Below are 17,924 nucleotides of genomic sequence, written 5' to 3'. Positions count from 1 at the left end.
CCTGCTTGGTTTCTCATATCCATGCTGGGCCACTGTGTCACCACCCTTGCACTGATGCTTCCCTTGCTTGGCCCTATAAAATGACTAAGGTTTTTGGGACTGGGAAGAAATGTGATAAACCAGAGATGGGGTGGCAATGGAGACTTAGGAATCCAGTGGTAACCCTTGCAGCACTTGGAAGTGTCAACCCTACACAGTCTAGTTTGAAAGTCATTGAGGCAGCAAACGGACATTGTGTTATTTTTAGAGCAGTGGTCAGAGAACTATGGCCCATTGGCCAAATCCTGCCTGCAGCCTGTTTTGGTACAGCCTGTGAGCTAAGATTTGGATTTTTCTTCTTTATCTTTTTTACTCTTAGACAGGTTCTTGATCTGTTGCCCAGGCTGGCATGCAGTGGCGTGATCATGGCTCACTGCAGTCTCCTAGGCTCAGGTGATCCTCCCCATCTCAGCCTCCTGAGTGGCTAGGACTACAGGTGTGTGCCACTATACCCAGCTAATTTTTAAATTTTTTTTGTAGAGCCAGAGTCTTGCTATGTTGCCCAGGCTGGTCTCAAACTTATGGCTCAAACCATTCTCTCACCTTGGCCTCCCAAAGTGCTAGGATTAGAGGAGTGAGCCACCTCGACCTGCTGATTTTACATTTTTTAAGGGTTGTTTTTTAAAAAATAAAAATTAGAATATGTATTCTACTTTGAGACCATACATGGCTCATAAAGCCTAAAATATTTACTATCTGGTCTTTCACAGAAAAAAAGGTGCTGACGCTTGTTTTAGAGGATCATTATTGCTTAAACACCATTTCTTGAAATTGGACTTTTGACTCGGATTTGAAGCTGTTGTCCCTGCAAAAAACTCAGGTGCTTAATATTCTGTATTGCTAACTAAGTGCAGATCCATATGCTTTGAAAAGGAACTAGCCAGAAAGTAGCTGTAAGATTTTCTAAGGCAGATTTCTGAGGCCTCATCAAGATTCACACCTGAATATATCGTCTGCCCTGTGTACTCAGATGACACTCAAGCAAATGACTTGCTCTCTGCACTTAGTTGACACCATGTGGATGGCCTGCTGTCTGCACTTAAGGAGGAGCCATGGTACTTTGTACCTCTGTTGCAATGCTAAGCCTATTGCAGTTTCAGAGGAGGGTCATTTCCATACATGCCTTTTCCCCTCTATACATTTGACATCTGGGGGCTTTTGACAGGGACTGTGTTTTACTCTTTATTGCCTATACTGAATAATTTTTGTTTACTGTGAATTGTATTAGTAAGTCCTTTCACACCTGATATTCATACATCACTATATTGTTTTCTTCATTAATTCTTTTTCTTAAAATTGACAGATTTTTCTCTTGTATCTTAGCTTCACTGAATCTTGGTCTCTTTATTAAAATCTTGTATTTGAAATAACAGTACTTTGCTCTGATTTACTATAAAACATTATTTTAGTGCTCTTCTCAGAAGGAAGAACCAAAAGTCTGTCCCAGAACTTGCATATTATGGTGACGGTGAAGGGCACTCTCTGACCAGATCTAAAGCTAGTGTAGGTTGCTTTCCTTTATGATCTGCTTGCTGCTGTTTTTCTGGGAGAGTGACTTTAGAGCCTCTATTGAAGAGGAACAAAGAGATCCTTGGCCATATTTGTTTCTTTCATCATGTGGTTTTCATTATGAGAAATAATTTGTTTGGGTTTTGTTTCTAATTACCAGAGAACCGAAAGAAGGAGGTATGCCCATGGATATTTCCATAATGCCATCTTCACTCCAGATGAAAACCCCCGAAGGCTGCACAGAAATCCAGCTTCCAGCAGAGGTCAGGCTTGTACCTTCCTCTTGCCGTGGGCTACAGTTTGTTACTGGAGATGGACTGCACCTGCGGCTGCAGGCACAAGCAGAATTAGGCACAAGTGAGTAATATTAGCACTTCTGCTTCTGTATTTACCTTTTAGTTATGAACCAAAGGTGATTTTTCCTTTGATAAGTTGAACTTTTCCCAGGTGAAGGGGTTGAGAAGCTCTAGGGTCTTTGTCAGCCTTGCCAGTTATTGGCTGTATGCAATTGAACATGTTACTTAACCTTTATGAGGCTTCCTCCCTCCCTCCCTTCTTTCTTTTCCACCCACAGCAAAATTGAGCAGAAGGTGTAGAGATTTCCCATTTACCTACTGCCTTGTTTCTTTAATTGTAAAATTTTCTGGCTCACAGATGGGAAGATTAAATCAGATGGCAATTGTATAAGACCTGACTGATTTTAAAGCATTACATGGAAATTTATTCATTCAGCAAATATTTTGGTTTGTGCCATGTGCTAGGCATCAATCTAGGTGCGGGGGATACAGAAGTGAACAAGGTAGGGGAGGTGTCTGCTCTCATGGAGCTTACATTCTAATTGGTGAGAGCAGATAATAAGCAAACAATTTAAATATTAAGAAAAGTGTTATGATAATATAAAACAGAATAATGGGATAGGGAGTGACTAGGGTTGCCTGAAGGATGATCAGTGAAGGCCACTGTGAGGAGGTGATGGTTGACCTGAGTCCTGAATAAGGAAATCCTATCCGTGTGGTGACAGTTCCAAATAGAGAAAACAGTACACAAAGGATCCTGCAGTTGAGTTTGATACTTAATTTGATTTTGATTTTTACTATGCCTGTTATACTTACAACATTTTGTAACTGGTATAATGATTCGGTAATGCAGTAGAAAATTTGCTTTTTCTAAGACCTCGGGGTTATTTATTGAATAAAATTATTGGCTCATTACATCTATTACAATAGATGTGCTATATGCTTTGGGGGATTAAAATTATGTCAAAGGGGGAAACAGGCTATAAAAGACTTATATGATGTTTATTACCAGAGAAAGATTGTAATTCTTTCAGTTGCACACTGACACTTCACTGCTGCCTCATCTGTAATAAACCTTTCATCTGAGCAGTGTGGATCCTGGAGATGGGGTCAGCAGGAGTGTTTGGAAGAGCCACTTAGAAAATGTTGAGTATTCCCCTGAGTCTCTATTGTGGGCTTTTGTGAGGAAAGAGAAGATAGAGAGGGTTTCATTTCTTTTTTGCTGGAGAGCAATGTTTGCTCAAGTCCTGGGTTAGTGAATAACTAGTTTGAGTTGGACAGGGTTGGTTTTAGGAACAAGGGGTAGGGAAAAGAGATGGATGTCATGGCATTTAAATATTATAGGATGAATACTAGGAATGACTGTTGGAATAACCATAGCAAGAAGGTTAGGGTCACCAAGCTGGGAAGTAGACTCTCTGAGTACCCTTACTAATGGGCAGAGAAAGTGTTGTTTTATGGAAGAGGCCGTGGGAGGCTGGATGTTGTGTTGTCATCACCTTCTCCTTCACAACAGTTACCTCTTTTACAAGAGTAACCACAGCAGGAATTTTGTGTTGGATCCTGAGATTTGGGAAAGGCAAGCATGAAAGCCACAGTGGAGTGTTTTCTGGGGCTGTGATGTTAAAGATGGAGGAATAGAGACCACCAGGGACATAGTATTGGGTTTTTGCCCATCCATATTCTGTATTCTGTAACTGAATATACAAATATCAAAACTGGAATTATTTTTAAAAACTTAAATCCAGAAACATTGTTTAAACTATAGGACAAAATAAATTGATTGCTATGTGCTGATTTGCATACTGTTTGTGTTCATTGGTCTCCTATTTCTTTACACTTTTAATATATTTTGCTCAAATGTCTGAAAAGGAAAACTACCAAAGGACTGTTCCATAGTGCATGAAAGAGTATCCAAAACAGATTCCTCAGCACTTAATTGCCTGAGTGCTTTCCATATAATAGATGGTGTATAAATATTTGCGGAATGAATAAATATGAATAGATGTGTACTGGTGTGAACTTGAATCAAACTGTTTTGTAGGAAGTGACTTGAAAGTTTTAGCATTCAGTTTGTGTTTCAGGGTTTTTAAAAAGATGACTTTTCAATGCTAAGAACACCCTTTTAAGGACAACTATAGCAAACATCATACTGGTATACTGCTATTTTGAGTGTCAAACTGTGACCCTCAATGTGGAACTAGCTACAGTAGGATCTATTAGAGCACATGCATTAGATTGATCCCCCGCAGCAACACTCTCCCAGGATTCCTCTATTATCAGAAGCTCTGAGTTTTAAACCCGACCCAGTGCATCGTGCTGGGTGACCAGCAGAGGGTAGTGTTTCACTGAAAATTTGTTTGTGGGTCTGGAAAGAATATTTTGGATTCTTAGGTTTCCTTTTAATCTGCTCAAAGTTAAATACTGTTAATTTCACCTTAGTGCTATAGGGATTTCTGACCGCCCCTTACAAACTGTTAAGATTTTTAATTGCCAAGGCATAAACCTTCTAGCATCAGTTTTTTTAATCTTAAAATATATACAGAAAAACACAAACCAAATCCATATTGCTTGATTCTGATGGATATGAGCTCATTTGTTTAATTAGATTTTTACAGACATATTTTAGTTGTTTCTTTTAAATGAAAGTTTCCTTATTTCATAAAAGAAATAATGGAAACTAAGGGAACGTGCTGCCTTATGCTGCTCTTACCATAGCGTGAGAAATATACATTTTTTCCCCACAGCTTTCAGTGTTTTACCATAGCTTTCATTAGAAATTGACTTTTGCTCTGGAATAATTGGACTTTTTTTGGAGCCATTCCATTCACAGGGAGGTGTCCAATAAACATTAGTTTGAGATCTTTGTTCATTTGGTAATATGCTAGATTGGACATAAACCTTGTTTAAATAAAATTAAACTCAAATTTGGCTGGGCATGGTGACTCACGCCTGTAATCCCAGCACTTTGGGAGGCCGAGGCAGGTGGATTACGAGGTCAGGAATTCAAGACCAGACTGGCCAAGATGGTGAAACCCCGTCTCTACTAAAAATACAAAAATTAGCCAGGTGTGGTGTCGGGCACCTGTAATCCCAGCTACTCAGGAGGCTGAGGCAGAGAATTGCTTGAACCCAGCAGGTGGAGATTGCAGTGAGCCAAAAGCGTGCCACTGTACTCCAGCCTGGGTGCCTCAACAACAACAACAAAAAATTAAACTCAAATTTAAGAACTCTATTTGTTTACACTGATGAAACACTATTGTGAGACATAGCAGAGGAAAGCTAAGAATGTTGCAGAGCTGTGTAGTTAGCTTGATGAGAAGGAAATAGTTCTTTTTCACTCATCCTTAATGTTGGTATTTATAGAACGAGAGAACTAACAAATGCTACATGTGTAATCTAGGGGAGCACCTAGCTCTGGAACACTTAGCAAAATCTGTTGTTTTCAAAAACACTTCACAATATTTGCTCTGCTTGAGTCATCAGATAGTATTAATTAAATGTATAATTAAATCTGGGTGGATCATAAACTGTTTATGGATGGTAATTTATTGTGGCTATTGAACTGTTTAAGTATGATAATATATTTGTTTCAATCTCTAAGATTAGCTATTTCATTGACTTCCTTTAGAACTGATTTCAATGTTTAATCAAAGCTCGCAAGCCCAAGAATGTTGCACATTTTATTGCCAATCCTGTGGTGAAGTCATAATAAAAGACAGGTAAGGAATATATTTAACACTGATTAATTCCATGCCTGGCAATGGTTATCTCTTTTTCTATCAGAATTTTTCAAGAAATTGCCAATGGAGTAGTATATGGCCTTAAAGTGAGAGCCAGCTTAATATCACTTTGAACAAAATCAGCCACAAAACTTGCTAGCAATCAGAGTGATTAGCTCTTAGGGACATAAAGGGGAGCACTAGGATGCTGGCATTGAGAGAGGAGAGCTTATCTCGGCCGAAAACCTGTGCTGATCACTGAAGCACCTCCCTCCTGAAAAGAAACATGGGACCTGTCACATGTTTCATCCAACACGATGCTGAGTGACATTTTCCACATTCAGTAATTTTTTCCACATAACAGAAGCTTTTGCACAAAAACTTTTTATTTGAACTATTTTTATCAGTGCCTGTCTAAAATCCATTTCCTATTTCTCCTGCTTATTAAAACAGAGCATACAGAGCACAAATTAACCTTTTCTTAATGATTAAGTTAATTTTATCATTTATTCTTGCCATGTGCTGCGATTGCCCTGTTGAGATGGGAAGGACTCTTTGCTGGTTTTCGTTGTTGTTGTTGTTGTTTTTGGCGTTTTTTTTTTTTTTTTTGCAGTCCCAAAGGCTTTTTAATTTCTTTTTTTTTTTTTTTCTTTTTTTGTCTTCTTTCTTCCTCATGTCAGCCTTCTTGTTTCTTGGGCACAAACCCTTCCCCCTAAAACTTCAGCCACGAGTCATTCATAGGCTGGAGAGACAGATTAAATCCTAATTATCGTTAATAATATTTAAAGAATTTAGAGTTTTTTATTAGATGGGTTTCCTGAGCCAGGTTCCTAAGACTTATAAGTAAGTGGATCCTTCCTATCTGAAACCTGCTTCTCTTCCGGTGTTCCTTATCTCAGTAATGCTGTACTTCTGCCTGTCCTCAAGGTAGAAACCTGGTGTAGACAGAAGTTCCTCCCTCTGGAGGCAGGGGAGTCCAAGCTTTCAGATTCCCCGAGCTATACTGGAAGATGAAGAACTGTCTTGGGCTACACATAAAATACACTAACATTAACAATAGCTGATGAGCTTTAAAGAAATTGCCAAAAAAATCTCATGTCTTAAGAAAGTTTACATATTTGTGTTGGGCCGCATTCAAAGCCTTTGGGCCATATGCTCTAACGTGGATCAGCTTGCTCTAAGGGACTCCCCCCATAAATGGTCAATTGCCAAGTTCTTTTGTTACTTTCTTCATAGCATGTCTTACATAAATCCACTTTCCTCCACCCCAGTGCCTCTACCTTAGTTGAGGCCACTGTCTTCTCACCTAATTACACTTGTTGCACCAGCGCCTCATCCATTGAGCCTCCCGGTAGTTTTGTCCTCTCGTCTGATCTATTTTAGCACAACTAAGTAATTGTTCTCAAATGCATCAGGCTCTACTGGTCAGACCCCTCCATGACCCCCCATTTCTCCAGTATAAATTCCAGAAACATGCTACATTAGGACCTTTATGAGTTTACCTCTATTTACCTCTCCACCCTCACATTTTATATCTCTCCCAACCTATTCCCCTATTCCTCCTCCCCCCAAAAACATGCCATTATTGACTGGCGTTCTGTACGCAGCTCTGGTGATCAGTGTGCAGCCCCACAGTCTTTTCATGATTTTTTTCATCCTGGGGCCTTATGAAAGTGACTTCCTTTCCTGGAGGAATGCACCCCACACCCTGTCTTCCCCTGGTTGGCTCCTACCTGAACTTAAGAATTCAGTTGACAGGACAGGTACTGTTATGAGTCTTCTCTCAACCCTGGGTTGGTTTAGGTGCTCCTCTAAGGTTTATTTGCCTGTCTTCACAACTAAACTGTAGGCTTTCAGAGTGCAGATAATCTTGTCCCCTGTATCCTTTATCCCTACTCTTTTGAGAGTGCAGTACGGTGTAGTCCCTTCTAAGTCTGTCTAGCAGTACAGACTCAGAAGCCAGAGTAACTAGGTTTGCACCTGACATTTACTAGCTGTGTGACTCTGGGCAAGTTACTTAAGCAGTCTGTGCCTCAATTCTTTTATTGCAAAAATGTGGCTAACAGTAGGACCTATCTCATAGGGTTGCTAGGAGAATCAAGTGAGTTTAAGTGTTTATGACAGTGCCTGGCATGTGGCAACGTGGCAAGCATTCTGTATGTATTAGCTACTGCGATAATTACTGTTCTTATCATCATCATCATCATCCATGTCCGCAGCATCAGGCACTGTCCCTCGTAAATAGTGTGCTCTCAATCAATTTTTACTGGGTTGAATCGAATAAACGTTGACATGTTTGTTTTGGCTTTCTACCAACCTCTCTTGCTTGCTTCCAGATTTCTGGCAGTGTCCCCGGTAGATGAGATGGCACAGAGTTATTCTGGCATAAGTGAGAGGTTACAAATGGAGGATCCTCAGATTGACTGTCTTGAGTAAGAAATGAGGTGACTTTAAATTTGCAGAGGAGGGAACCTCATCTTTGCTTGGATTGCTTAAGGGTTGAAGTTACTGCATGTACTTGGTGACAGACCCACTTTATCCTGAAAGGTTCAGGGGATCTCAGTTTACACTGTAGTTGAACCAAGAGTGTTTTCCTTCTCTCAGTCTATTTTAGGCTTTGGTTGAATTCTCAGATGAAGTTTCTGAAACATTCATTCCTAGACAACAATGGGGATTCCTAGAAGTTACAGTTGGAACATGTTAAATCAGTGTAACAGTATTTCTGGGTGCTGCTTGCAGTAAAGAATATGCTGGCTCATTATTGGCAGTTATTTGTATTTCATTGGAACAGGATGATAATATGAAAAATCTTGTATCTGTTGCCCCCATTTTTTCTGTTCAGGAACTGTGTCTTCTGTGTCAGTCCCTTTTACAGTGATGGAACTGAGAACTAAAAGGGCAGCACTCACTCTCCCTAACCTTGACCATCGTCTGGCCCTGGAGGCAGGAGCAGGAGAATGGGACCTGGGTTTGAAATCCAGCTTCATGACTTAGTAGCTGGGAAGTTGTGTTTGTACTACCTCAGGTTCTTCTAATACAGCCTTCTAATAAGGCCTATTTTCCAAACTTGTCAAGAGAGTTAAAGGATGTAACATATTTAATAGCTAATGCTCAGCAAGGTCTTTTAAATTGGTTTTATAGATTTCCTACACTCTTTTCCAAATTGTTCTTATTAGCAAACTAGCAAATTATCTAGTTTAGTGTTTCAAACCTTTTTGTTTCAAGACTGTGATTCGCATACTCTGCATGTGCCAAGGAAATGAATTCCCTTTCTCTTTTTCTCGCTGAGAAACAGTGGACTTGACTTAGCCTTTGCCTCATTTAAGCAAGTCTTACCCAAAAACCTTTTCATGTCACACCTGTGTGCCTGGCATATGCATGCCTCTTCCGTAATGCAGAGAAATCCTTAGTAAATGACTCAAGGCTTTGCTTACCTTTAACTCTTAGGTAGCTTGCCCTTTGACTGAGTTGTATGGATAAAGATGCTTCCTTAAGTATCTGCACATAGATTTCATGTTGACCATTAATGTCAAACCCAGTGTTGTTCTTATTTCTCCCTCAGTTATCTGTTTTATGTGAGTGGTAAGGACAACTTTGTGCTCATTAAATAGAAAACAAGACCAAAGGTTTTCAAAAGAGCATGTATGTGCCAAAAATCAAGTAATTGTAAACATATTTCCCAGGAAGGTACCTTGGAATATGTTGATTTATCTGTATTGGGAGCACCTCTATAGGAGCAGTGGAACAGAGTTAAGATCTGCTTACTGGCTAGTCTTATTATCTGGGAACATGTTACATTAATTTCCTGGGCTCCAGTTTCCTCACCTGTAAAATGAGGACGTTGGATTAGATAAACCTGTTAGAGTGCTATGAAACATGAAAATTCCCTGATCAATGAACCTTTGTATTTGCGGTTTCATGTACTTTGTGATTCATGATTATTTCGTAGTATGGGACTAATGCTTATTCTTTTTTTTTTTTTTTTAATAAAAAAGGTTCTTGTCAACTTAATTGTACAAATAAGATGTAGAGGACAGTTTAAACAGTAAGACTCATTAATGGCTTTTAAATATTTACTAGCACCAGGGCACATGATACCTGCTAATTACAGCAGCGCCTAATTTTAAGGTCACTTGTTCTTAGCTATTTGTTGTGGTTATTCATAACCACATAATGCCTCATTTCTTTATAATTAAATTCTCCAATTTACATTTTACCAGATTAACAGTTTTTCTGTAAAATGTGTGTGAATGTATGTAATTTTTGATTATGCTCTTGTTAAGATTAACGGGCCAATATCCAGCAACAATAAAGAAATGTATTTTGTTGTGAATAGTTTCAGAAACAGCCAAATAGTCCTTGTGTTTGGAATTTATATATTCTAGAAATAAATTCATCTCATACATGAATGAAATCAGTTGGCCAAACTTTCAAACTCAAGCCTTTTGATTTTCAGATGATTTGAAACAGAGTGGCTCTCCTGAGGTCTCTGGATGTTTCGCCCTGTTCTCCCTGCACTGGCAGGGTAGTGCTAGGTGTCAGCCTAGATCTCATGAGGGCATTGACACCCTGGAGGGAAACCAGCAAGATGGGATCTTTGGAAACATGAGATGTCAGGATATCCAACCACTTGATTGAGCCACTTGGCAGACCAGCTACAATTGTAACCTGAAAATAACTACTCCCAAGAATATAGTCACGTTTCTACAAAGAGGTTAAAAAAGAGTACAGTCACCAACTGCACTATTGGTAACACTGTACAAACTTTTGGAATAAAATTATACTTTTATGGCTCTAATCATACTATGTATGTAATAGTATTAAAGTGCTAAGCTAGTTTTATAGGATTTGTGGCCTGCCAGTCTGAGAATGTCACCTGAGTTTATCTAATTCCAGCAGCCATATTTTGAGCTTTAGATAGTTGATGTTATTAATATTCTTAATGTCCGCTTGGTTATAATCCAATCTGTAAAAGCTGTTATTACCATTGTTATTATCACTGATTAATGTTTCATTTTAAAGCTAAGGAGCATAATTTTATTTTCTTATGTATATTTCTTTATCTTCACATTCTTCATTTTTCTTTACCTCTATTAAAGTTAAGGGGCATACATTTTCTTGTGTATATGTTTAAGTATTAAACATCGATATCATTTGTATATTTTGTTTCCTAAAAGTCAAGGAGATCGAGACCATACTGGCTAACACGGTGAAACCCCGTCTCTACTAAAAAATACAAAAAACTAGCCGGGCGAGGTGGCGGGCGCCTGTAGTCCCAGCTACTCGGAGGCTGAGGCAGGAGAATGGCATAAATCCGGGAGGCAGAGCTTGCAGTGAGCTGAGAACCTGCCACTGCACTCCAGCCCGGGCGACAGAGCGAGACTCCGGCTCAAAAAAAAAAAAAAAAAAAAGTCTGTGCTCATGGTACCTTAAAAATAACTAGGAAATTTTAATTTATTGTGAAGTTGTGTTGCTATTCATTATAGAATCTTAAGCTGAGAGAAAATTCAGGAAATCATTTCACTGTTTTTTTGAGCTCCACCAGGATTCTACCTAAAAACTAACCTTGAAAAAGATGGTATCTATTTTATTTTGAAAGTTCTCTTGGGAAGTAGATCATATCAAAGTCTATTTTTCAGGGTTTTAGATAAATATGCTTTCAGTAAAGCAGTGATTAAAATCTTTTGTTCTTAAATGTTTTATGTTTTCTTCAAAACATCAAAAAAATTTTTTCTGCTTTAAAAACTTTTATCTTTGCAATGAGTTACAGATTAGGCACTTTCTTGCTCCTGGTGTCTTATGTAGATGGTTATAGGATATATTTAGCTTTTATTCACATGATAATGTAGTCACATTAAGTTTAAAATATCATATTTTGTGTTAATGTGAGTTGTCTCCCAGATCTCTGTAAATCTTGGGGCAATTTTATTTCCCTGATCATGTAGGCGATTTTGCCATTGTTGTCTCTTGCACTGTATTGAGGGTTTGTTTATTGGCACTACATGCAATATGTCAGGAGACAAAAGATCTTAATGATGGAGAAAGTCCAGGAGCCTATTTAGGCCTAACTCCTTCCCACTCTAAACAGGCAATTTATTTGCCCTTTTCTTCTTCTGCTTCTTCTTGGTAAAATTCAAATCTGACCTGTTATTCCACTTAAAATTCTGTAATGCTTCCTACGCACCTGAGGTACCAAGTCCCTACCCCTTAGCGTGGCCTGCAACACCCCACACAGTTTGCCACCATCCTACCTGCCCAAGTCTCCTCTATGGTTGTTCTGCATTGCCAGGACAGGGAATATATTCTAAGGAAAAAGTTTGGTTTTGGAGGCAGGAAGACCTGGACTAAGAACCTGCCATTACTGATCACCTCTGATTCTGTGAGCTTATGCAGATTACTTAACATTTCTGAGCCTCACTTTCCTCCTCTGTATAGGAAAATGATATTTCTTGTCTCACAAAGTTGTTGCAAGCATTAAATGAAATAAGGTGTGTTTAGTGCCCACCAAGGGTCTTCTTAAGTTACCTAAACATGTGGACTCACAAGGCTACCACAGTCCACATTCTTTGCCAGCTTGCCAGCAGGGCAGCATCAAGAATTCCTCTCAGCAGGGGCTCTGCATGTTTGCACAAGTGACAGCTCACATACCTTTCTGGGGACTTGTCTGCCCACACGGCATAGTTCCAGGTACAAAGCATAAGCTCCACATCAGGGAGGAACGGGAGCTGCCCTGGCTCAGAAGAAGGCCTTCTGCCTTAAGCAGCCAGTATTTCTTGTAACAATTCTTGATATAGTTTGTAGGGTTCCCAAGAAGAGACTGCATTCAGGGAAGGCCAAAGTATCCTATCAGACATTTACAGCTCATTCATATTTCTTCCTGGTTCAGATACAGTTTACCAACCAAGGACCATTTTTACCGTAAGCAGTGTTGCCTAGCAATATAGTCGATGCCTAAGATCTTACCTGGTTTCCAGGGTAACAGAGCTAGGTGGCTAAACCAAAGGTCAGATTCTCAAGCAGCAAGGGAAAAGATTTGTTAACCCCTGAATTCCAGTGTGCAACAGATACGACCAGTGTGAAATGCTTCACACATTTTAGTTATCAAAATACACTAGTTCATTTCTTCAACAAATATTTAAGAGCTCATGCTATATGTTAGAAGCAACATAAGGCAGCAGAAATACAGTGTCAAAGTAAACATATATGGCATCGACCTTCATATTGTTTCTTCCGTGATGCCCTTAATTCCTTTCATTGCCTGGAGAACTACTATTTATCCTTCAAAGGCCAGCTCAGATATTACCTCTTCTCTGAAGTCTATGTACAGTCTATTCCCATAATGTTTTGTGTATATTGCCCTGAATTCATTGATTGGTCTTGGGGATCCATGAATCCCCTAAAGTAATATGCAGATTTTGTGTGCTTGTAGAAATGTATGTTTGAGGAAAGAGGCTAACACTTTTCTTAAATATTCAAAGGGATCTGTACTGCTCCCCCTGGCGCCACACACTCCCCCCCACTGCAAGAGTTTAGAACCATTACTCTGTTACGAGCATTTATAACATGTGCTTTTGTTATTTGTTTATAGGTCCATATTTCTTACTAGAACATGAGTACCTTAAGAGAGATGACTGTATGTGTTCATATTTTGTGCCAGTAGAATGCCTTATTCATGGTAGACTTGTAGGAAGTGTATGTTGAAAGAATCACTTCTCAGTATGCTTAACAGCCTCAGCACCTTGATGATACCAATGGTGCAGTGTATACTAATTTCAAAGGAAAAGTTCTTCCTTATGTTAAACTAAAATCAGCCTTTCTTGTTTCTAGCTTTGTCCTCTGCAGTTATAAATTGTGTACCCTCCTCTGAATTGTAATTGCCCTTTTATGTGACTCAGTTGATTGGGGAAATCAAAGGAAAATAGGGGGAATTGTTTAAAAAAAAAAAAGTAGCATTCACATCTTAAATATTTTAACTTATAACATCTGAATGTACATTAATTTACTAGTGTTTGTGTTTTGTTAGAAGGAAGAACTTAGCAGATATCACCTTAACCAAGTTATCAAGATTAGCATCACTAAGTTGTGTTGATGTGATATACTCTCTGATATGATATGATGAGAAGGGTACGTTTCACTTCTGTGAGATTCTTTCCCCAAATCCATACCACCAGCCTAATCTTGAGACGATATTATACAAACTCAGATTGAAGAATATTCTGTAAAATACATGGATCTTTTCAAAAATCTCAAGTTTCTGAAAAATAAGGAAATACTGAGAAACTATTACAGACCAGACGAGACTAGGGAGACATGATGACTAAATGCAAAGTATTATCATGAATTAGATCTTGGGGGAAGAAAAGGATTTTAGTGGAAAAACAGGTGAAATTCTAAGTGTGTAGTTTTGACAAATCTACCATAGTATCATAAAATAGTAACTTTAAGGCCAGCTGGGTGAAGTGTATATGGGAACTAATATATTACCTTTGTAAGTTTTCTGTAAATCTGAAATTATTCCAAAATGAAAAGTTTATTAAAATATAGTAATAGAAATTATAGAAGAAAGTTGTTAGGTGATTTGACAGTTAAGACATGTAAACCAAAATAAAAGGCAGTAACATCAAAAACATTTGTAACAGGTTAATAAACATAAGGCTAATAATCTTAATATATAACACATTATTACAAATTAATAAGAACATAGTAATGCGGACCCTGGAAAATAGTCACTAATCACAATTCACAGAAGAAACACAGTGGTCTATAAGTGGAAAAACTAGATGAATCTCACCAGTAACTTAAGAGTTGCCAATTAAAGCAGCATTGAAGACACTTTCACGTATTACTAATGCAGAAATGATAGTATTCATTTATGAAAAGGGTGAGTGGAAGAATTATAGATTGGCACAGCGTTTCTGGAAAGAAATTCACCAAATAGGTGTTAGGTTTTAAAATATGCATACAATTTGTGCTTATCATCTCACACTTATATAAGATTCTTTCCAAGGAAAATAGATATGTTCATAAATATTCTAACAGGAACATTCATCACAGAGTTATTGATAATGAAAAACTCAAAACCTAAATATCTAACGGTTGAGGGAATGATCTCAAAAGTTTTGATTATAGAATAGAATACTGTGGACTAATTAGGATTCATCTAAATAAAACAACAAAAGCAAGATATAGTATGTTTATTCACCATTCTCAAACTTTGTGTGATATGTACAGATATATCTTTTGAACGGATGGCAAAGAAATACACTGTCATGTTTAGTTACTTATCTCTGGGTAGTGAGATAAAAGGATGATTTTTCCTTGTTTATACCTCCTTGCATTTTCAAAATTAGTTGTAGTGAGTATATATTACTTTTATAATTGGGGAAAAATTAGCATTGCAAGCCTTGTGGTTAATGAGTTTCTTTCATCTTTTATGCTCATTTAATTAAGAGAATGTTAGTTCCATTTTGTTCTGTTAAAAATGATTTTTCCTCTTTCCACTAGGAAGCTCCTCAGGGTGCTCCCACTGCCGAGTGAGAACTGGGGAGCTATAGTTGGAGAATGGTGTTGTCATCCTGACCCCTTTGCTAATAAACCACTTCATCCGCAAGAGAATGACTGTTTTGTTGGAGACTCTTTCTTCTTGGTGAATTTAAGAACCAGTTTGTGGCAGCCAAGACCTGAACTATCCCCAGTGGAGATGTGCTGTGTTTCTTCTGACAACCGTTGTAAATTGGTAAAATATCGTTTCAAACTAAATGCTAATTTACAGGTTCTTAGATACTAGTTTCTTCAATCTTTTCCTAATTAAGGTTTTGTTACATTGACTGCTGTAAAGGCCAAAATTCATTATTTTCAACTGTCATCACTATCTCTGCTTTATCAAAACAGGAAGAGCATATGGCTTTAAACTAAAACAGCCACAGAGGCCTGGAAGAATAAGAAGAGGAAGACCTCTGCAGTCATAGAATTGGGAGTGCTACCATTTTACAAACAAAATGCCCTGCTTTCTTGTTCTTAGGACAATATTGCATAATTTGTGTGCATTTTATCCTAAATAGTCTGATTTAAGTTAAAAGTGTTCTGTTGCTCCAGGATATCTACTATACTGTTAGGCTGAGGTATTTTACTGTTTCTGCCCACAGTCTAGACTTCTGCTGAAGTCATAAATGCAGATGTCATCAAGTAAAAAGAGGAATGGAGGAGCCCAGGAATGGAGATAAAGCTTGTGTTGCAGGGTCTGAATTGGTGCTTGACAGTGTGAGGTCAGGTGGTTCTTGCTGCGTAGGTTACTGTGGGAAGAAGGCAATTTTCTCTCACTGCAGAGAACAAGTGTTTTACTTTATTTTAAAAGAAAATCAATGGCATTGGCTTAGCCCTGTAAGAAATCATTCCACTGATGGCCAGTCAATACAGATGTTATTTAAAAAGTAAAGAAAATCATTGCCAGATAAGCATTTTAACATCTGATTATTGGTGGGAACGAAAACATTGTATTTTAAATTTCATTCAGAACTCATTTAATTTTTGTAATAAGAACTGAAACTGAGCAACTGCAGGAAATATGCAGTAGATGGGCAGCTCTTAGGTTGTAAATTAGTTTATAGAACTATTCTGAGGGAGATGAAGGAAATTCGTCGAATGTGGACGTTAAGTTGTTGTCAAAGAAAATTATTTAAGTGCCTCATCTTACACTGTAAACAGAAATCCCTTAATCTAAATATGGTTCACTTTGGTGAAATGTGGTACTTTACATTTTATATTTTAAAAGGTAAATAGTAAGTTAATATACATTTGTTATATTTAATATGATTAAATTTGTATTTTAATCTAAATATATACTAATACTTTATGTGTTTTAAATTTCTTCTTTACGATTAAGCTATACATTTTAAAAATATTTGGAAGTTGTGAGCAGAAAGGTAGTACAGAAAGATTAAATGAGAGAAACCATGTTTCCCTTTTTAAATAAACTCAGCACTCTGTGCTGTAATATATTCTGCACATTTACATCTTTATCAGTTATGTGATGCAATTTACAAGAATTTCTCTTCATTGTAAACAGCTATCTTATCCATTAAAGAAAGACCCATCATATTTTTAGACATTACAGTTTTAGTATCAAGGAGACTGTGGGAAATTCTGTAGTATCATGACAAGCTGCTGTTGAAAAGATTTTCTTCAGGTTAGCCTAGATGAAAGTCCCTCTTTAATTGTATATTGTAGCAGTCCAAAGAGTGTGCCTGTGACCAAAATAGAAACGTAAATTTGGAGGGACTGCGTAAACAGTGCTCTCAAGGCTCCTGTGGGAACAAGGCTGTTCTGTGCTATTGAAAACCTATTTCTCCTATCACCCAGTCTAGCTATCTAGCAAGGTTTTGAAATGTCACATAGTAACAAAGCATCCTAATGGTATCTCTTGGGAAACATTTTTTTGGTGAGACAATATCAAAGGTCCTTAGAAATTGAGACAACACAAAGGGAAACTAAAAGGGAGGACGCAAGGCTAATCCACCTCTCTGAGCAGTCCTGCCCTGTCTCAGATATATTGACTTAATTAGTCCACAACAATGTCTGTCTTTGAGGTTTGCTCTGTAGAGTTCCCACACTGTTAGGCTGCTTCATTACACAACTTGCCTTATTGTTTCCTTCAAGGATAGGTGAAGAAAAATGCATTACAGAGATTCTCTTTAAACAAAATTTATGTGTTATAATATGTTTAATTAAAAAGATCTGCTTTTAAAAACAGCACAAACGTGAAGCCCAACACTGTTTCTTTTCTTCCATAGCTTTTTAGAGTTTATAGTACTTTATTTGAGCCTTTGTCATTGCAGCAGTATCTACTTTTTTTTTTTTTAAAGATACCTGCTGAAGATTTCCCTGTTCATGTATTCATTTATCATCCCTCTTGTTCTATTTTGTGCCCACCCACATAATACAAATTTCGCATCTTGGGCTGGCCATGGTAGCTCATGCCTGTAATCCCAGCACTTTGCGAGGCTGAGGCGGGTGGATCACAGAGTCAGGAGATCGAGACCATCCTGGCCAACATGGTAAAACCCCATCTCTACTAAACTACAAAAAATTTAGCGAGGCATGGTGGCGGGGGCCTGTAGTCCCAGCTACTCAGGAGGCTGAGGCAGGAGAATCTCTTGAACCCGAGAGGCAGAGGTTGCAGTGAGCTGAGATTACACCACTGCAATCCAGCCTGGTAACAGAGCAAGACATCGTCTCAAAAAAAAAAAAAAAAAAAAAAAAAATTGTATCTTATAATAATGGGATGATAAAGATGGCATTTCTTCCTTTTATAAGATTCAAAATATTATTCAAGACTTCACTGTGTTTTTTAAAGAACAAA

The 17,924-nt window shown here is 38.0% G+C and overlaps 1 protein-coding gene across 7 annotated transcripts in view; it reads left to right on the top strand.

The window, feature by feature from the left end:
* UBE3D (ubiquitin protein ligase E3D) overlaps nt 1-17,924 on the top strand; it is a 189,180-nt gene that overhangs the window by 6,000 nt on the left and 165,256 nt on the right. For 5 of the 7 annotated variants that reach the window (XR_004056948.1, XM_010358276.2, XM_030929442.1 and 2 more), the window contains exons 2-4: nt 1,709-1,905; nt 5,476-5,566; nt 15,071-15,302. Coding sequence is in view for 6 of the 7 variants with exons in the window: in XM_010358276.2 (XP_010356578.1) it covers nt 1,709-1,905; nt 5,476-5,566; nt 15,071-15,302 (520 nt within the window). In the remaining variant the exon portion in view is untranslated. The remainder of the gene's footprint in view (nt 1-1,708; nt 1,906-5,475; nt 5,567-15,070; nt 15,303-17,924) is intronic. The other 2 variants (XM_030929445.1, XM_030929444.1) reach the window with 1 other exon arrangement.

Source organism: Rhinopithecus roxellana, chromosome 4 (assembly GCF_007565055.1).
Source record: "Rhinopithecus roxellana isolate Shanxi Qingling chromosome 4, ASM756505v1, whole genome shotgun sequence".
NCBI classification, from domain to species: Eukaryota; Metazoa; Chordata; class Mammalia; order Primates; family Cercopithecidae; genus Rhinopithecus; species Rhinopithecus roxellana.
The sequence above is the reverse complement of the archived record's forward strand: the minus strand, read 5'-3'. Positions and strand labels throughout refer to the sequence as shown.